A 21414-nucleotide genomic window follows, 5' to 3' on the forward strand; every position below is an offset into this window, starting at 1 on the left:
CTACATCAGTTAACGACGTTTTGTTATTATGTGTAGTAACACATTGTTATTTCCGAATAAAAACTAAATTTGTATTTGAAAAAATGTCTGGTCATTTTTTATTTTAAAAAAGGGTATGCCAATTTGCAGAATGTGAACTGTGCGTAATGGGATCATAACAGTGTCAGTGACTAAAGAGTAAGTCGCGGACACAAGGTTTGATTTTTCAAACAAAGTTCTTTTTTATTAATTCCTTTTTTTGGGGTTAAATGCTGAAGAACAAAAGGGCCTTGAATGCATGGGGTTAGCCATCCAATCTGCTCAGCTGTACTGATGAAGAACACAAGGGCCTTGATTGCTTTGGGGTTAGCCATCCGATCTGCTCAGCTGTACAGGCTGACAACTTGATTGGGGTTAGGTGTCCGATCTTCTCTGCTGTTCAGGCTGCTCAACACCGGCACAGGAGTATTGCCAGTGCACGGCACCTTCAGGACTCATGAAGTAGTCAGTGAAGGTTTCTCGCACACGCACCCCCGAGATGGATTGCCTTCCTTGACCCAAGTTGTCCACTGCAATTAATTCAGACAGCTGTGACTCCTCAACTACCTCTGTGCTGTAGTCCCGAATGTAGTTGTGGAGAACACAGCATGCCTTTATTACAGTGTCAACGGTCTCCGTATCTAGCTGTATGGCAGTGTGAAAGATCCTCCACTGACTACACATAATCCCAAAGGTGTATTCCACATATTTTCGTGCACGGCTCAGCCTATAGTTGAAAATCCTCCGCCGGTCATCCAGTGCCCTTCGTGGGTATGGGCGCAGCAGGTTTGTTTTTAAGGGAAATGCCTCATCCGATACCATCACAAAGGGTACAGGATGTGTGGAACCGGGCAAAGGTCTTGGGGCTGGGAGCGTTCCGCCATCTCGAAGAATTTGAAGTCCAATCTGTGATGATTGCAGCACCCGAGAGTCCCCAGAACTGCCATAAGCACCAACATCAATGGCAACAAACTTGTAATGGGCATCAGCCACCGCCATCAGGACCACAGAAAAATACTTCTTATAATTAAAGAAGCGTGATCCTGATCGTGGTGGCTTCAGCACTCTCACATGTTTGCCATCGACAGCACCTACGCAGTTGGGGAAATTGGCCACAGTTTGAAAGCCTGCTGCAACCTGCAGCCAAGTCTCCTCGGTTGGGCAAGGCATCACGATGGGCTGCAACTTCTGCCAGATGACGGCACATGTGCACCTCACAATTTGAGAGATGGTGGATTTGCCAACCCTAAATTGGAGGTGCAGGGATGTGTAGCTCTCTCCTGTGGCCAAAAACCTGGAAAAAAAAAATTAAAAAAAAATTTGAATATTTTTAATAACGATGAAAATATGCTTGGCAACATAAATAATACGATTCAGGGGCACTAAATCGGTCAACGTTGTGGCGCAGTGGCAGCATTATGGGGCACTGGCAGCATTGTGGCGCAGTGGCAGCATTATGGGGGCAGGCACTGGCAGCATTGTGGCGCAGTGGCAGCATTATGGGGGCACTGTGGCAGCATTAACTATGGGGGCAATGTGTCAGGGAGTATGTGTAAAAAAAAAAAATTGGCCTTACCGCAAGGTGATGAGCAGCCTTTCCTCTGCAGAGATTGATCTTCGCATGACCGTGTGTTGATAGCTGAGGTGTGGAGCCAGAATTGTGAGAAGGCAATCAAATGCCTGAATCGTAAGCCGGCAAAACTGGATAAATTTATCCGGATAACTGAATTAAAAAAAAAAAATAATAATATTTTAAACACACACATATAATGTAACACAACATTGTATAACAGCAATAAAAAAAAATGAACACAGATGACAATATATCTTTTCTCCCTATATCTTACCTCCTTAAATCTTGGTAAAGGACATGGAAGTGTCCCTTTTCCTCCCGCTCATGAATAATGAGATGAACCCACATCCTTTTTGGACATCTTCTACTCCTTCTCCGACGAGATTGCTCCTATGGGAGAATATAGTCTTTATTATTACATGGTACTGTACAACGCATGGAAAATCGCTGCTAAGGCTACTTTCACACTTCCATCGGTACTGGCCCATCGCAATGCGTCGAGCCGACGTACCGACGGACATTGTGAAATTACTGCACGATGTGGGCAGCGGATGCAGTTTTTCTACGCATCCGCTGCCCATTCTGCAGTCTGGGGAGGAGGGGGTATATTTTCTGCCGCGCATGCGCGGTCGAAAATGGCGGATGCGATGCACAAAAAAAAGTTACATGGAAGGTTTTTTGTTCCGATGGTCCGCCAAAACACAACGCATCTGTCGCACAATGGATGCGACGTGTGGCAATCCATCGCAAATACAAGTGTATGGAGAAAAAAACCCATCCTGCGAGCACATTTTCAGGATCCGTTTTTTTTACCAAAATGACAGATTGCGACGGAGCTCTAACGGAAGTGTGAAAGTAGCCTAATCCACAGCATTAGAAACGCTGCATATCCGCAGCCTAAGGCCTCTTTCACACTATCGTCGTGCACTGCACGTCGCTATGCGTCGTTTCGCAGAAAAAACGCATCCTCCAAAAGTGCTTGCAGGATGCGTTTTTTCTCCATAGACTTTTATTAGCGACGCATTGCCACACGTCGCAACTGTCGTGCGACTGTTGCGTCGGACCGTCGCCACCAAAAAACGTTGCTTGTAACGTTTTTTGGTGCGTCGTCTGCAGCATTTCCGACCGCGCATGCGCGGCCGGAACTCCGCCCCCGCCTCCTCGCACCTCACAATGGGGCAGCGGATGCGTTGGAAAACTGCATCCGCTGCCCCCGATGTGCGGCGCTTTCACAGCTAGCGTCGGTGCGCCGCAATGTCGCATAGCGACGTGCAGTGCACGACGCTAGTGTGAAAGTAGCCTAAGGCTACTTTCACACGTGTGTCATATGACGCACGTCGCAATGCGACGTGGCGACGTCCCGACGCAAACTGAGTAGAAAACACAACGGTGGCAGGGGATGCAGTTTTACAACGCATCCGCTGCCCCATTGTGAGGTGCAGGGAGGAGGGTGCGGAGTTCCGGCAGCGCATGCGAGGTCGGAAATGGTGGACACAACGCAACAAAAAACATGAAGTAATGTTTTTTTGTGGCGACGGTCCGACGCAACGTGTCACAATGCATCGCTAATGCAAGTCTACGGAGAAAAAACGCATCCTGCAAGCAATTTTGCAGGATGCGTTTTTTCTACAAAACGACACATTGCGACGTGCAGTACACGATGCTAGTGTGAAAGTAGCCTAATCCGAAAAAGTGTGCACATCTAATGACATTATCTTACCTGATCGCTGTGATGGTGCAGCAAAAGCAGTGCCGTCAGCAACAAAAGATGGTTTTGTTGTGGGGAAAGACGCCAACGGGGCTGAACATGCGGCATGTTGAATGCAACAAGAAGTCAAAATGGAGAAGAGGGGTTGGAACAGGAAATGACCTCATGAGAGCTTTTTTTTTTTTTTTTTTAACGCTTAAAAAATGCTGAAAAAAACGCTTAAAAAAAAACGCACCAAAAACGCATGCGGATTTCCGGGGAGTAATGTCAGGTTTTCGTCAGGAAAATATCAGGAAAAATCTGCACACATTCCTGAACGTGTGCACATAGCCTAACAGGCCAAGTTACATGTTAACAAAGGAACCCTTCTTTGATATCACCTTCACAATTTTTGCATCCATTGAACTTGTAAGTTTTTGGAGAGTTTCTGCTTGTATTTCTTTGCATGAAGTCAGAATAGCCTCACAGAGCTGCTGTTTTGATGTGAACTGCCTCCCACCCTCATAGATCTTTTGCTTAATGATACTCAAAAGGTTCTCTATAGGGTTGAGGTCAGGGGAAGATGGTGGCCACACCATGAGTGTAACTCCTTTTATGCCCATAGCAGCCAATGACTCAGAGGTATTCTTTGCAGCATGAGATGGGGCATTGTCATGCATGAAGATGATTTTGCTCCTGAAGGCACATTTCTGCTTTTTAGACCATGGAGGAAAGTTGTCAGTCAGAAACTCTATATACTTTGCAGAGGTCATTTTCACACCTTCAGGAACCTTAAAGGGTCCTACCAGCTGTTTCTCCATGATTCCGGCCCAAAACATGACTCCTCCACCTCCTTGCTGTCATTGCAGCCTTGTTGGGACATGGTGGCCATCCACCAACCATCCACTACTCCATCCATTTGGACCATCCAGGGTTGCTCAACACTTATCAGTAAACAAGACTAATTGGAAATTAGTCTTCATGTATGTGTGGGCCCAATGCAATTTCTGCTTGTGAACACTGTTTAAGGGTGGCCGAATAGTAGGTTTATGCACCACAGCAAGCCTTTGAAGGAGCCTACACCTTGAGGTTCGAGGGACTCCAGAGGCACCAGCAGCTTCAAATATCTGTTTGCTGCTTTGTAATGGCTTTTTAGCAGCTGCTCTCTTAATCAGATTAACTTGCCTGGCAGAAATCTTCCTCATTATGCCTTTATCAGCACAAACACGTCTGTGCTCAGATACATCCACAAATCTCTTAACAGTACGATGATCACGCTTAAGTTTTCGGGAAATTTCTAATGTTTTCATCCCTTTACCAAGGCATTGCACTATTTGATGCTTTTCAGCAGCAAAGAGCTCCTTTTTCCTTCCCATGTTACTTGAAAACTGTGACCTGCTTAATAATGTGGAACATAATTTTTAAGTAGTTTTCCTTTAATTAGAATCACCTGGAAAACCAATTATCACATGTGTTTAAGATTGATTTCAGTGATCCATTGAGCCCTAAGACACAATACCATCCATGATTTTATTTGAAAAATAAAGCAATTAAATCTTTATCACACTTAAATCCAATTTGCATAATAATTTGGAACACAGTGTATAGTAGGTGCAATATACCTTTCTGGGGGAGGGGAGTAAAGCTCTATGCTGCATCCCTCTGACACGGTTCTGCGAACCCATTGATTTTGAGTGATGTGGGCCCAGTTTTTTGCAAACTGCTGAAGCCTTCCCCCAATGCAGGTGGCGTCATTGTGACTTATTTCTAGAGGATGGACTAAAGAAAAGACCTCTGCTCCTGTTACCCTGTCCACGGGAGCCTCTGTAGGATCCTCTGCTGGACCGACTCTGTCCTCTAGAATCAAACTGCTTTCTGGAGAAGAAACCTCTCCGAAAGGGCTGGGACCGCTTAGGCTTGTCCTCAGGAAACCCCTTATTTTTATCAGAGGCTGACTCAAGGATAGAGTCCAAAGCAGGTCAAAACACCCTCTGTCCCGAAAACGGAATAGAGCAAAGTTTGGACTTAGAGGCATTGTCACCTGACCAGGACCTCAGCCATACAGCCCTCCTAGCCGCATTAGATAGGGAACTGTGACGAGCTGAGAATCTAACCGATTCTGCTGTCATATCTGATAAAAATGCCATGGCTGACTTCATAATAGGTATGGAGCTCAGAATATCAGATCTAGGGGTCTTATTGGCTAGATGCTCTTCCAACTGACCCATCCATAAGTACATAGATCTGGCCACCGAAGTGGCTGCTATGTTTGTCTGTCATGATTCCCAATGGCAGGGAAACATCAAAACACAAAGATAACGGACGAGCTCTGGGTGATGGAATCTCGAGCTGACCGTGAGCTAAATCTACCACACAACTAATAGTAGCCAGGGAGCATACCTGATTAACCCTAGATGCCACGCGCCAGCCGGAGGACTAACTACCCCTGGTAGAGGAAGGAACAGACCTGGCTTACCTCTAGGGAAATACCCCAAAAGATGATAGCAGCCCCCCCACATGTAATGACGGTGAGTTTAGAGGAAAAGACATACACAGTATGAAGGTAGATTTAGCAAAGAGAGGTCCACTTACTAGATAGCAGAAGGATACAAAAGAGGACTTCACGGTCAACTGAAAACCCTATCAAAAAACCATCCTGAAATTACTTTAAGACTCCTGTGTCAACTCATGACACAGGAGTGGCAATTTCAGCCCACAAGAGCTTCCAGCTACAGAGAATAACAAAACTGCAAACTGGACAAAAGATACAAAACAAAAGGACAAAGTCCACTTAGCTGATCAGCAGACTAGTAGCAGGAACATGCAACCGAAGGCTCTGGTTACAATGATGACCGGCAAGGAAATGACTGGAGAGCAAGGCTAAATAGGAAACTCCCAAACACTGATGGGAGCAGGTGAACTGAGACAGCAAAGACACACAAGTCACCAGTACCACCAGCAACCACCAGGGGAGCCCAAAAGCGGATTCACAACATTTGTCCTAATCAGGGCCGCAGAAGCCTCCCAGGCCCTCTTTAGGAGAATGTCAGCTTTCCTATCCATTGGGTCACGCAAATTAGAAGAGTCCTCGAAAGGTATAGCACAGAGGTGTCAAACTGCATTCCTCGAGGGCAACCAACAGGTCATGTTTTCAGGATTTCCTTAGCATTCCACAAGGTGCTGGAATCATTCTGTGCAGGTGATTAAATTATCACCTGTGCAATACAAGGAAATCCTGAAAACATGACCTGTTGGCGGCCCTCGAGGAATGCAGTTTGACACCTCTGGTATAGCAGTCTTTTTAGTGACTTTTGCAACTGGAACGTCAATTTTAGGGACCTCCTCCCATAACTTGACTTCCTCTGGGTCGAATGGCAAACGACCTTTAAAGTCACGAGACGAGTCATCTTTCCACTCTTCTAGGACCATGGCTTTGATATGATCACTCCGAACATCAAGTCCTGTCTGGACTGTGGCTTAGAAGAGTCCTCGATCTGCATAGTATTCCTCACTGCCTGGACAAGCTCATCTGTCTCTTCAGACAGGAAGAGGTACTTCCTGGCTCAATCCTGGCTCTCTACTGGAATCTCTCCCTCCTCTTCTGATAGAGAATCCCTTAACTCGGAATCTTCATCAGAAGAATACTCTGGCTCCCCATGGTCTTTTTCCCCACCTGGCTCGCTTACGACCAGCTATGGGACTGGCAGGGCGCGAATGTGAGAGGCTGGATATAGAGGCCTGAACCTCCTCCCGTATTAGGGATCTCATCTCTGAAAGCAGTAATGTCTGCTCATCCTTCATGACCCTAGAAGTACAGGGTGCGCAGAGGGTCTTGTCATGGGAGTCTGGGAGCTTTATATGGCATACAGGACATCTGCTGGTCTTCGCCGTGACCTTTCCAGATTTTTTAGCCGTGGCTGGGGGAGCAGCGGGGTTTCCCTTATCCTAAGCAACATAAGATAGGGAGTAATAGGCTAGATGGTGTGTGTGGTATTATCTGAGGTGAGGTTGAACTGCACCAGGCAGACTTACCCCTTCCTCCTCAATCCTGTCTTCCATAGCTGGTCTGAAACCGACAACGCACCCCCTGCACGATGCTGGACGCTAATGTTAGTAGCGGCCGCGCTGCTCTGCGTTCTCCTGATGGAGCGCCTGCTCTCCCCGCTCATAGAACGCCACCGGAAGTGACGTTTCGCCGGCCCTGACAAAACCGGAAGTGACGCGGCTCCTCTGGTCCCGGAAATGCCCGTCAGGTGTATCGTGTCCAGAAAAGCGCGCCTTGATGAATGGAGGCCCGCCAAGATCACCGCCGCGTCCTGAGCTGAGAGCCTCCAACCGGGAGGAGCGGCTCAATCCCGGAGCTTCGTCCCGCTCCAGGCCTTTGGGGTAGAGGGACTCCCCACTGGGGAGTTTCGACCCTGAGCTTCTTGACAGGGGGAAGGATATTGGATGACAGCACGATCCCCCTGAGCTCGGTAAGCTTGCGCAGCTCTTTCCTCGTGTGTCCCTCCATGCAGGGACAGGAAAAACACTGAGGATTGGTGGGTGGGACCGGATATTTGAACTCTCGTGTGTTTCCTGTCCCAGCAAGGAGGAGGAGGATGTCCTCCAGGGTGCTGTCAGGAGGGACGTCCTGGAAAGTATAATAGAAACATATGCACCACTTCTGCATTTATCACCCACTCCTGGTTTTGGCTTACAAATACTGATGTAAAATACTGACCAAATACTGATAGTGTGACGGCAGCCTAATGCTTCTGCATCAGGATGAAAAAGGTGGTGCCGAACCAAGAAATTACATCACAAAACTATTTTTTTTATCTTGATTTTTTAGCTCAAAAAAGCCTTCACTGCTGCACAAAAACGAGTGCAAAAAACGGCAAAGAGCACAATTTTGCCGCAGTGTTTTTGCTGCCAAGAGATGCAGAAACCCTGCAGAAATTTCTGCAAATACTCAACGTATGCACATAGCCTTGGAATGTCCGCTAATTATTTCAACACATTTTGCATTAAAAAAGTCAAATGGCGCTCCTTCCCTTCCAAGCCCTGCTATGTGCCCAAACAGTGGTTTTCCCCCACAATATGAGGTATCCGCATGCTCAGGAGAAATTGCACAAAAAATTTGGGGGTCCATTTTACCGGTTACCCTTGTAAAAAAAAAAAAAAAAAAAGGGAAATGTTCATTTTTTCCCCATCTACAGTCTAAAAATTCCTGTGAAGTACCTGAAGGGTTAATAAACTTCTTGAATGTGGTTTTGAGTACCTTGAGGGGTGCAGTTTTTGGAATGGTGTCACTTCTGGGGATTTTATGTCATATAGACCCCTCAAAGTGACTTCAAATGTGAGGTGGTCCCTAAAAAAACATGCGTTCTAAATTTTATTGGAAAAAACTACAAATTGCTGGTCAACTTTTAACCCTTATAACGTCCTAACAAAAAAAACTAAAAAAAATTGTGCTGATATAAAGTAGACATGTGGGAAATGTTATTTATTAACTATTCTGTGTGACATTACTCTCTGATTTAAGGGGATACAAATAAAAAGTTTGAAAATTTGAAAGTCTTCCAAATTTCCGTTTTTTTTTCCACAAATAAACGCAAGTCATATCACAGAAATTTTACCACTATCATGAAGTACAATATGTCACAAGAAAACAAAATCAGAATCACCAGGATCCCTTGAAGCGTTCCAGAGCTATAACCTCATAAAGTGCCAGTGGTCAGAATTGTAAAAATTGGCCTGGTAGGAAAGGTGCAAACAGCCTAGGGGGGTAAAGGGCATAAAAACTCAAACTTTCAAAATTATTCACTTGTGTGTCAAAATTTTCAATATTTTCATAAATGATATTGACCAAAATGTATCACTAACATGAAGTATATTGTGTGGCGAAAAACAATCTCACAGGGATATGTTGAAGAGTTATTACCTAAAAAACTGGTCAGAATTATAAAATTTGACCTGATCAGAGAGGTGAAGCAGGCTGGGGGGTGAAGGCACAAAAAACAAAAAACAAAAAAAAACAAAACAAAAAAAAAACGAAGCAGCTCAAAGAGACAGTTGAATTTCATAGATAAGGTTTCCCATAGATTATTTTGCCTTACTGAGTCAAATAGTGAAGAAAACACCCTCACAAAAGGTATAGTGCATGATGAGGTTAGAAGAAAAAGATGAAAGGAAAATTGCAAAGGAACCGACCACAAATCCTGAAAAAATTACATTCTGGAGATTGGTCATATTGTACTTTTCTACTTCAAAGTCGACCTTTCAGCACATTTTTCATGATGAACTGGAAACAGTGTAATAGTGGCTGCAGAGTGAAATAAAACATTTGCTGGATTTATTATATTTGGCATATTCCATCTTGCCTTTCTACTGCTATTTGAATTAAACATTTGTATATGTTATAGTATTATTGTGTTTTTTAACAGTTCCATATTTACATACAATATTCCAGTGCCCACATGGGACCAGACTAGCGGGTGCACGCTAAAATAGCACACGGGCACTAGCATAGTGGGGTCTATCGTGTACGTGGACAGCAATAAGATTGGGAATAAACATAGCTGTAAAGAGTCTCTCTGTTTCACGAGAACTTGCAGCAAAACATCTCTCTACCTCTAGCTGCCTGATCCATAGAACTTTATGAGCACCAACTGCTATCTCAGTAATGGCAAAAATCTGTCTTCACTGAATGCAGATTTCATCCATGAATTGAGAGATCAATCCAGGAGTGGAAAGCAGCGGATTTCTCTGATAAGATGTATTGCCAAGCTTCTTATTTTCATGCCTACAAAGTTTTTCCATGATTTAACGCTAGACCATAGCTCCCAACTGTCCCTCATTCTGCGGGACTGTCCCGGTTTTGAGCCTTTGCCCCGCACTCCCGCACGGGACGCTCTGCTGCCCGCAGACAGCAGAAGCAGCCGACACGCCCCTCGTGTTCAGCCATGCCCCTTACCCTTCCGTATGCAGTGCAGTACGTATCAGCCACATATTGGCTGCTCTGTGCGCAAAGGAACTGTGATGAGGTCACAGGAGGGGAGGAGTCAGGGGTCACATGATCGGGATCTCCGTGGATTGCAGGACTCGGCTGTGGCGCTGGTTTGCAAACTTGCCATGGTGCTGGATGAGATAAGTAAGCTGCCTTGTGTGGGGTCAGGAGGTGTTTACAGTGTGAATGTAGCAGACAGTGTGTATGAGGTCAGGTGTATGGAGCGGAGCCGTGTGTGTATGAGGTGTATGGAGCGGAGCTGAATGTGTACGGAGCAGAGCTGAATGTGTACGAGGTGTATGGAGCGGAGACGTGTGTACGGGGTGTATGGAGCAGAGCTGAATATGTACGAGGTGTACGGAGCGGAGCCGTGTGTACGAGGTGTATGGAGCGGAGCTGAATGTGTACGAGGTGTATGGAGCGGAGCCGTGTGTATGAGGTGTATAGAGCGTAGACGCGTGTGTACGAGGTGTATGGAGCGGAGCTGCGTGTGTACGAGGTGTATGGAGCGGAGCTGAATGTGTACGAGGTGTAGCCGTGTGTGTATGAGGGGTATGGAGCGAACAGTATGCAGCATCATGTGCAGTCATTATACAGTTTGGAGCATCATGTGGGGCCATTGTACAGTATGGAGCATCATGTGCGGTCATTATACAGTATGGAGCATCATGTGCAGCCATTATACAGTATGGAGTATCATGTGGGGCTATTGTACAGTATGGAGCATCATGTGGGGCCATTGTACAGTATGGAGCATTACGTGTGGCCATTGTACAGTATGGAGCATTACGTGTGGCCATTATACAGTATGGAGCATCATGTGGGGCCATTATACAGTATGGAGCATCATGTGGGGCCATTATACAGTATGGAGCATCATGTGGGGCCATTATACAGTATGGAGCACTGTGTGGCCATATTTTTTTGTTTATAATTATTCTTTATGAAACAGTGTGATCAGCAGTGCTAAATGGGTGTGGTTGGGATGTGGATATGGGTGTGACTAGTTATGAATGGGTGTAGTCAGAGGTGTGGCCTAAAATTTGCATTGCGGGCCGCAAACTTTGTCCCTCTTTCCCATCTTCAAAAGTTGGGAGGTATGCGCTAGACAATTAGCTCAGCCACAGTGTGCACAGAGACTTACCAAGAAATGGCGCAGAACAAGGGTCAGGCTGCAGATCTGCACACACAGAGGCACGATGGGCAGCTGCTTACGGAGACCAGACTGCTAGAATTGGATAGATGGGGGATTTGGCTTAAATTCCATGGATCCCACAGCCCTGTGTCACGGGACAGTGCGAGGATTGCTTTACTACAGTCTGAGATGGACCCCAACACCCACCATGGCTACCCCACAGTCACAGGACCACTATGTTAGCACGCGCTATGTGGTGCCATCATGCCTGTCATACCCACTGCTCCAGCACTCTCCAGGTGGGCACATGCCCTACAAGACAACACTAATCTGCAATGCCGATGCCTAGGAATCCCTAGCAGGCTGCACAGGTGAGCAGCAGTGTGCCATATGCAGCCCACTAGTAAACAGCGACGAGCATTAGGAAAATAACTATGCTATAGAGGCTGCTACTGGACGGCAATGTAGCACACATGACAGCTGCGGGGCAGTGCCAGGCAGAATACACAGTGGGGTCACAGGCCCTGGCAGGCTGCACTCACCGCAAATGATGTCATACCTCCAGCCCTGAGACTCGATGATGTCACGGCTCTGCAGGCGTCCTGCCCCCGGCAGCGAAGCAGTGTGAGCCGAGGCTGACATCGTCGTCCTCTCACATACCCACTTTACACCTTGGAACCGGCCGCAACAACCAAACCCCAAAAGCCCCGATAGAGGCGACGTGGTACAGCCCTCCTTCAATGCAGTCAGCCAGTGCCTAGCCGCGCCCACTATATAGGCGGGGAGGTTCGAAGCAGGCCTGTGTGTGAAAAAAATACAGTAGTTGGATTCTCATTGCAGTCATGGCTTGGACGCGCCCACTGAAAGGAAGGGGAGAGACAATACCTTCTCGTAGTAAAAATGGTTGCGCTCAGTTGCAGTTTCATGTAGTGGGTGCTGGGTAGTGCCCATTTGTTGCGAAGGGGAAGCTTGGCAATTCATCACCTTGTTATCATAGCCTTTCTGCCAAGTATAGGGCTCGTTTTCCACTTCTGTGCTATGATGGGTGTTCAGTCATTGGCCGCAAACACGCCGAGGAGGGGGACCTGTAGTGTGGAGTGCACAGTGACAGTGTTCTCATGGCCCCATTAGTGTGGTGACTGCTCTGCTGGATGTAGTAGATATGTCAGCTGCCCAGTGTTATCCAGTGTTATCATGGCCCCATTAGTGGGGTGACTGCTCTTCTATATGTAGTAGATGTGTCAGCTGCCCAGTGTTATCCAGTGTTCTCATGGCCCCATTATTGGGGTGACTGCTTTTCTATATGTAGATATGACAGCTGCCCAGTGTTCTCATGGCCCCATTAGTGGGGTGACTGCTCTGCTGGATGTAGTAGATATGTCAGCTGCCCAGTGTTCTTATGGCCCATTAGTGGGGTGACTGCTCTTCTATATGTAGTAGATGTGTCAGCTGCCCAGTGTTCTCATGGCCCCATTATTGGGGTGACTGCTTTTCTGTATGTAGTAGATATGTCAGCTGCCCAGTGTTCTCTAGTGCAATCTATATGTAGTAGATGTGTCAGCTGCCCAGTGTTCTCATGGCCCCATTAGTGGGGTGACTGCTCTTCTATATGTAGTAGATGTGTCAGCTGCCCAGTGTTCTCCAGTGTTATCATGGCCTCATTAGTGGGGTGATTGCTCTTCTGCATGTAGTAGATGTGTCAGCTGCCCAGTGTTCTCCAATGTTACCGTGGCCCCATTAGTGGGGTGACTGCTCTTCTATATGTAGTAGATATGTCAGCTGCCCAGTGTTCTCCAGTGTTATCATGACCCCATTAGTGGGGTGACTGCTCTTCTATATGTAGTAGATATGTCAGCTGCCCAGTGTTCTCCAGTGTTATCATGGCCCCATTATTGGGGTGACTGCTCTTCTGTATGTAGTAGATGTGTCAGCTTCCCAGTGTTCTCCAATGTTATCATGGCCCCATTATTGGGGTGACTGCTTTTCTGTATGTAGTAGATATGTCAGCTGCCAAGTGTTGTCCAGTCCTATCTATATGTAGTAGATGTGTCAGCTGCCCAGTGTTCTCCAGTGTTATCATGGCCCCATTAGTGGGGTGACTGCTCTTCTATAGGTAGTAAATATGTCAGCTGCCCATTGTTCTCCAGTGTTATCATGGCCCCATTAGTGGGGTGATTGCTCTTCTCTATCTAGTAGATATGTCAGCTGCCCAGTGTTCTCCAGTGTTATCATGGCCCCATTATTGGGGTGGGTGCTCTTCTATATGTAGTAGATGTGTCAGCTTCCCAGTGTTCTCGAGTGTTATCATGGCCCCATTATTGGGGTGATTGCTTTTCTGTATGTAGTAGATGTGTCAGCTGCCCAGTGTTCTCGAGTGATATCATGGCCCCATTAGTGGGGTAACTGCTCTTCTGTATGTAGTATATATGTGTTGCGACTGTACAGATGGAAGAAACAGACAGAGAGTGGACCCTCTGGGTCACGGCACTGACGCTCCAACGGGCGAGCGAATCCTGGGAGACCAACCCCTATACAGGGATCATGAGGAGCAGACCCGAAGAAGTCAGATACTGCAACAGCTGGAACCAAGAGGGACGGCTCAGAAGGAAAGCGTGAAAATACGGACAACAGAAGAGAACCAGCCAAAAGGCGAGACAGAGAAACTAGGACGGGTCAGATAAGGGGCCAGAAGCATGCATGGAGTGCACACGATAATCAGGCGTCGCTGGAAAGGTGGAGACGCCTGATATACCCAGTGCCAAAATCTGATTGGAAAGCAGGGGCTGCTGGGAAGGAGCAGAAAGGTTTAATAGGAACAAGGAGTCCGTGCCCGTGCCCTATAGCACCTGAATGGAGCAGAGACAGACCGAGAGAACGCAGAGAGAGGAGCACCACACTGAAGCCACCTAGTGGTAGAAGAAGGGATCGGAGGACCAGGGTGATGCCGGGAGCGAGGAGGAGCTAGCGGTACAGGAAGCTCGGGGACAGCGGAAGCAGCAGCCGCAATGGAGGAGAGAGCAGCGAGGTGACGAGAGCGGCGGGGAAGGGAAGCGACGGACACTGCAGCAGAACCTGCGGCGGGGACAGACGCAATCGCGGAGGAGCCGGAGAAAAGCCTGGACAGGTAAGTAGAAGCGGCAGCTGTAACAATATGTCAGCTTCCCAGTGTTCTCCAGTGTTATCATGGCCCCATTAGTGGGGTGACTGCTTTTCTGTATGTAGTAGATATGAAAGCTGCCCAGTGTTCTCGAGTGTTATCGTGGCCCCATTAATGGGGTGACTGCTCTTCTATATGTAGTAGATGTGTCAGCTTCCCAGTGTTCTCCAGTGTTATCATGGCCCCATTATTGGGGTGACTGCTTTTCTGTATGTAGTAGATATGCCAGCTGCCCAGTGTTTTCCAGTGCTATCTATATGTAGTAGATGTGTCAGCTGCCCAGTGTTCTCCAGTGTTATCATGGCCCCATTAGTGGGGTGACTGCTCTTCTATATGTAGTAGATGTCAGCTGCCCAGTGTTCGCCAGTGTTATCATGGCCCTATTAGTGGGGTGACTGCTCTTCTGCATGTAGTAGATATGTCAGCTGCCCAGTGTTATCATGGCCCCATTAGTGGGGTGATTGCTCTTCTGTATGTAGTAGATGTGTCAACTGCCCAGTGTTCTCCAGTGTTATCAGGGCCCCATTAGTGGGGTGACTGCTCTTCTATATGTAGTAGATATGTCAACTGCCCAGTGTTCTCCAGTGTTATCATGGCCCCATTAATGGGGTGACTGCTTGTCACGATTCACATCGTGACTGTCAACAGTCCGTCTCGATCGGGGTGACCTTTGGTCAGCCCACGGCTACCACATGTGCAGGGGGCTTATCTTAGTTATCTCTCCACTGCTCCAATGTGATGAAAACACAAACAAGGCTATTGACCTCTCAATTTACCGCAGAGGATTATTTTAGTTATCCCACTGCTCTGCAATATAACACGAACTGCAGGGATTTATGTATATCCCGCTTTACAGTTCCGCTTGAAAACTTGCAGCTCTCTGGCGCCCCCCTTACCCTCAGGTCAGATTAGGTACTGCACCTAGGGTAATTAGTTGCCAGAAAGGCTGCCTGCTCTGTACTGGCTATTGGGCACGCTGCAGTGAGGGCGATATAACTACTCCCACTCAGGCAGGAACAATAATTATCAACACCGCCGTCGCTACAACGACTCCCAAAAGCGCAGGACAAGGTATGCCGCCACCAGCTTCGATTAACGGGTCCGAACCTAACCCAAAATAGTAGCGTAATTCCCTTCAGAAGACTTGGGGTACGTTTTAGAGCAGGAGAACGAAGTTAGTATTTTAAATATTTTACTCCATAAAGATCAGGCAGTGTTTATAAAAAGGTATATAAAGATGTTACAATATGAGTCAAAGTATTTATGTACAGAGCAATTATAAAATAACATGGATTAACCCCTTACCGTCCTCCGCCGTACTATTACGGCGGAGGTCGGGTCCCATGCTTTGATGTGGGCTCCGGCGCTGAGCCTACCTCAAAGCCGGGACATGTCAGCTGTTTTGAACAGCTGACATATGTCCGCAATAGCGGCGGGTGAAATCGCGATTCACCCGGCACTATTAACCAGTTAAATGCCGCGGCATTTAACCGGCGCTTCCGGCCGCGCGGCCGGAAATGATCACATCGCTGACCCCCGTCACATGATTGGGGGTCAGCAATGCGTCAGGATAGTAACCATAGAGGTCCTTAAGACCTCTGTGGTTACTGATGCCGGCCTGCTGTGAGCGCCACCCTGTGGTCGGCGCTCATAGCAAACCTGCAATTCAGCTACATAGCAGCGATCTGATGATCGCTGCTATGAAGCTGAGCCGATCGAGTTGTGCCAGCTTCTAGCCTCCCATGAAGGCTATGGAAGCATGGCAAAAGTTAAAAAAAAATGTTTTAAAAAATATGGAAAAGATAAAAAAAATATATAAAAGTTTAAATCACCCCCCTTTCGCCCCATTCAAAATAAATCAATACAAAAAAAAATCAAACCCACACATATGAGGTATCGCTGGGTTCAAAATCGCCTGATCTATCAATAAAAAGGATTAACCTGATCGCTAAATGGAGTAGCGAGAAAAAAATTTGAAACGTCAGAATTACGTTTTTTTGGTCACCGTGACATTGCATTAAAATGTAATAACGGGCAATCAAAAGAACATATCTGCACCAAAATAGTATCATTAAAAACACCAGCTCGGCACGCAAAAAATAAGCCCTCACCTGACCCCAGATCACGAAAAATGGAGACACTACAGGTATTGGAAAATTGCGCAATTTATTTTTAGCAAAGTTTGGAATTTTTTGTTACCACTTAGATAAAACGTAACCTAGACATGTTTGGTGTCTATGAACTCATAATGACCTGGAGAATCATGATGGCAGGTCAGTTTTAGCATTTAGTGAACCTAGCAAAAAAGCCAAACAAAAAACAAGTGTGGGATTGCACTTTTTTGCAATTTCACCGCACTTTGATTTTTTTTCCCGTTTTCTAGTACACGACATGCTAAAACCAATGAAGTCGTTGAAAAGTGCAACTTGTCCCGCAAAAAACAAGCCCTCACATGGCCATATTGACGGAAAAATAAAAAAGTTATGGCTCTGGGAAGGAGGGGAGTGAAAAACGAGAACGCAAAAACTGAAAAGGGCAAGGTCGTGAAGGGTTAAAGAAGAAAGATAAAACACATGTACTCAGATCATCTCAGGCAAAAATGTGCTGGTAGGTGGAGCCCCAAATGTCCCAATTCATGAGATAAGACCTGTTGTAACAGCTCCTCAGGCAAAACTGAATGCTGGGTGAAGAGCAGAAACTTATAACTGCAGTCGTGTGACATCACTAAAGAGGTTGAGTTAACATCGCCCCCCCCTCTCCTCAGCTGTACAGTTTTCTCCAACAATTCTTATATCTCTCATATCTTTGCTCGAAAATCTCACAGAGTCATAACACACACCTCATCCATCTTGTATTAAAATTAGATCTCTATTGATACCAAATTCATCCTAGTTGTTCCACACAGTTTCGGATAAATCTGTACTTTTTACTCATTGCATTTAGCTGCTAGTGGTTACAGTGGTTGACAGATCTACCGATGTAAGTTAACAATATATACTTTTTATTTTTCTAGCCCAAATCGGTGGACCAATATCTTACTTTAATAGAACAAAGAACCTCCTGTCTTTTGATCTGTGATCCTTTATGCAAGTGGATTGATCATCATTTGAGACCATTGGTGGATACACTGCCATCATACCTCTGTGATACTTCTGATGTATTAAGACGACTTGACGGCATACATCTGGAGCCAGATATGTATCTGGTGACCTGTGATGTCGAATCATTATACACCTCAATTCGGCATGAGGATGGGTTAAATGCAGTGAAGTTCTACCTGGATGTGAGTGACCTTGACGAGGATTTGTGTTCATTTATTCTGACTGCTTTGAGATTTATACTCACCCATAATTTTTTTATGTTTGGTAAGACCCGCTACCTACAGCTTCGGGGGACAGCTATGGGGGCGTCTTGTGCGCCCTCGTATGCTAATCTTTTCCTGGGGCTGTGGGAGAGGGCCATCTTTCAAACTGATCCTGCTGTTTTTTGTGACATTGACGATGTACTTATGATATGGCATGGATATCAGTCAGAGTTGGACCGATTCTTCGAGGATTTGAATAGAAATAACATCAATGTAAAACTAACATACAAATCAAGTAAAATCAAGATTGACTTTTTGGACATTCTCATTCAGGTGGACCAAGATGGATATTTGCAGACAGATCTATACAGGAAGCCCACTTCCACAAATACTCTTCTACATGCGTCGTCACAGCATCCTAGACATCTTATCCGAAATATTCCCACTGGTCAATTCGTGAGAGCCCGAAGGATATGCTCAAATGAGTCTAACTTCGTAAGGCAAGCGGAAGATCTACAACAACGGTTCTTGGACCGTGGCTATCAGCCCCCATATATTTGGCAAGCATACAGACGAGCACTTAGGAGTAACAGGACTGCTTTACTAAACAAACAACCGGGAAAACCTATAAATGATACTAAGGTAAGATGTATTCTTGACTTTCATTCCAGAAGTGACGAAGTTCATGAGATTTTGCCTAAACATTGGCATGTCCTGAGACTAGATAATACCATTGCCAAAATTATCGATACTGCTCCGTCTGTTACATTCAGAAGAGCCAGTAATCTCCGAGACAAATTGGTCCATAGTCACTATACCAAGGAGCATGATAAATACCTCTTTAACTCAAGGGGCCCCAGTTGGGGGTGCACCATTTGTGGTAAATGTGTGGCATGTAGAAATATCTTGACAGTCAAGGATTTTGTGGATTCCTCTAACCAGAAAAAATACGTCATCACACATTGCATCAGTTGTACCACTAAAGAGGTTATTTACTATGGTACATGCCCGTGTAACCTTATCTATATTGGTATGACATCAAGAGAATTGCGGCGGCGTGTTCGTGAACACATTCTTGACATTGAAGACGCTAGGGAGGTGGAAGACATTTCCACTCTGAAGACAATCCCACGCCACTTCAGGGTGGCCCATGGATGTGATTCATCTAAATTCATGGTCAGAGGCATCGATAGGGTGTTCCCTGGTAAACGGGGGGTAATTGGAAAAGGATCCTCGCACAAAGGGAATCATTGTGGATTTTCAAACTTAATACAATTACTCCTCATGGTCTGAATGACCACAACAGCTTTGTCCCCTTCCTACCTATATAATAGTCTAGTTGGGATCTAGCATAGTTGGGGCATATGTGCATTTATATCAGCTCCTGTGCTGGTCCCTGGTGGATAGTTTTTCTGGTGGGGGTCCTGTTCTCGCATTTTTTCGAGTTGACGGTTAGGCTGGTATTAGCTATATATACATGCATATATTTTAACTATTATTTTGATTTATGTCTGTTGTGTATTTGTTGTATGCATGTGGTTGTGTATTTAACAATATGTTTTTGGTTATTTTGTTAGTCTTCTGTTTGTGGGTAACGTGCATTTTTTATCAATTTTGGTTCTTTACACTTTTCTTTTTCTTTTTTGCAGAGGCTCATTTGTGATTGTTCTTTCACTTTCCCCTTATTTTGGATCTTGAGATGACGTTACCAATGTCTTCATAATGATGTTGCGTATTGCACAGACGCATTAGTATATTCATAATTTGGTTACGTTATGCTGTTAGATACATATTGTTAATTTTAGTAACTGTGTCATGTTTTGTGATATTTACTTGTTCACTCATTATTGTGCCATATGTTGGCATAATTTAATTTAACCCCTTCCCGACATTTGACGTACTATCCCGTCGAGGTGGGGTGGGCCCGTATGACCGCCGACGGGATAGTACGTCATCACCGATCAGCGGCGCTCACGGGGGGAGCGCGGCCGATCGCGGCCGGGTGTCAGCTGCATATCGCAGCTGACATCCGGCACTATGTGCCAGGAGCGGTCACGGACCGCCCCCGGCACATTAACCCCCGGCACACCGCGATCAAACATGATCGCAGTGTACCGGCGGTATAGGGAAGCATCGCGCAGGGAGGGGGCTCCCTGCGGGCTTCCCTGAGACCCCCGGAGCAACGCGATGTGATCGCGTTGCTGCGAGGGTCTCCTACCTCCTTCCTGGCTGCAGGTCCCGGATCCAAGATGGCCGCGGCATCCGGGTCCTGCAGGGAAGGAGGTGGCTTACCGAGTGTCTGCTCAGAGCAGACACTTGGTAAGCCTGCAGCCCTGCACAGCAGATCGTCGATCTGGCAGAGTGCTGTGCACACTGCCAGATCAATGATCTGTGATGTCCCCCCCTGGGACAAAGTAAAAAAGTTAAAAAAAATTTTTTCCACATGTGTAAAAAAAAAAAAAAAAAAAATCCTAAATAAATAATAAAAAAAAAAAATATATTATTCCCATAAATACATTTCTTTATCTAAATAAAAAAAACAAAACAATAAAAGTACACATATTTAGTATCGCCGCGTCCGTAACGACCCAACCTATAAAACTGCCCCACTAGTTAACCCCTTCAGTAAACACCGTAAGAAAAAAAAAAAAAAAACGAGGCAAAAAACAACGCTTTATTACCATACCGCCGAACAAAAAGTGGAATAACACGCGATCAAAAAGACTGATATAAATATCCATGGTACCGCTGAAAACGTCATCTTGTCCCGCAAAAAACAAGCCGCCATACAACATTATCAGCAAAAAAATAAAAAAGTTATAGTCCTGAGAATAAAGCGATACGAAAATAATTATTTTTTCTATATTTTAGTTTTTATCGTATAAAAGCGCCAAAACATAAAAAAATGATATAAATGAGATATCGCTGTAATCGTACTGACCCGAAGAATAAAACTGCTTTATCAATTTTACCAAACGCGGAACGGTATAAACGCCTCCCCCAAAAGAAATTCATGAATAGCTGGTTTTTGGTCATTCTGCCTCACAAAAATCGGAATAAAAAGCGATCAAAAACGGTCACGTGTCCGAAAATGTTACCAATAAAAACGTCAACTCGTCCCGCAAAAAACAAGACCTCACATGACTCTGTGGAGCAAAATGTGGAAAAATTATAGGTCTCAAAATGTGGAGACGCAAAAACTTTTTTGCTATAAAAAGCGTCGCTGGTTTCACACTTGCGTTTTTGTCTGCAGCGTTTTTTGCACAAAAAAACGCATGCGTTTTTTCCCTATATTTAACATTGAAAACGCATGCGGTTTTTTTGTACGCGTTTGGTCGCGTTTTCAAACGCATGCGTTTTTTTTCTGCATGCGTTCATTTTCAGAAATACAACCTGCAGTATTTTCTTGCGTTTTTAAGCACATGCGTTTGTTTGCGTTAAAAACGCATGCATTTAAACACACTGAAAAGCCACCCACCACCATCAAGGTGATAAAGGGATCCAAACCCTAACCCTAACTCTACCCCTAACCTCACCCCTAACCGTTTA

At 45.7% G+C, this 21414-nt stretch overlaps 2 protein-coding genes across 7 annotated transcripts in view; one reads left to right on the plus strand and one right to left on the minus strand.

Moving 5' to 3' along the window:
• HIVEP3 (HIVEP zinc finger 3) overlaps positions 1-12164 on the minus strand; it is a 1468651-nt gene extending 1456487 nt beyond the window's left edge. For 4 of the 6 annotated variants that reach the window (XR_013223823.1, XR_013223824.1, XR_013223822.1 and 1 more), the window contains exon 1: positions 11947-12164. The gene's annotated coding sequence lies outside the window, so the exon portion shown is untranslated. The remainder of the gene's footprint in view (positions 1-11946) is intronic. The other 2 variants (XR_013223825.1, XM_077295551.1) reach the window with 1 other exon arrangement.
• Positions 12165-13956: 1792 nt separating this feature from the next.
• On the plus strand, positions 13957-19722 carry LOC143818176 (uncharacterized). Its single transcript, XM_077299574.1, has 2 exons — positions 13957-14528; positions 17575-19722. Exon 2 carries the CDS (start codon positions 17758-17760, stop codon positions 19156-19158), a length of 1401 nt encoding a protein of 466 aa, XP_077155689.1. The 5' UTR covers positions 13957-14528; positions 17575-17757; the 3' UTR covers positions 19159-19722.
• The last annotated feature ends 1692 nt before the right edge of the window (positions 19723-21414 follow it).

Source organism: Ranitomeya variabilis, chromosome 3, assembly GCF_051348905.1.
Source record: "Ranitomeya variabilis isolate aRanVar5 chromosome 3, aRanVar5.hap1, whole genome shotgun sequence".
In the NCBI taxonomy this organism is placed as follows: domain Eukaryota; kingdom Metazoa; phylum Chordata; class Amphibia; order Anura; family Dendrobatidae; genus Ranitomeya; species Ranitomeya variabilis.

Coding starts and splice junctions, on each gene's coding strand:
- LOC143818176 (XM_077299574.1), top strand. CDS start 17,758: ATGTATCTGGTGACCTGTGATGTCGAATCATTATACACCTCAATTCGG.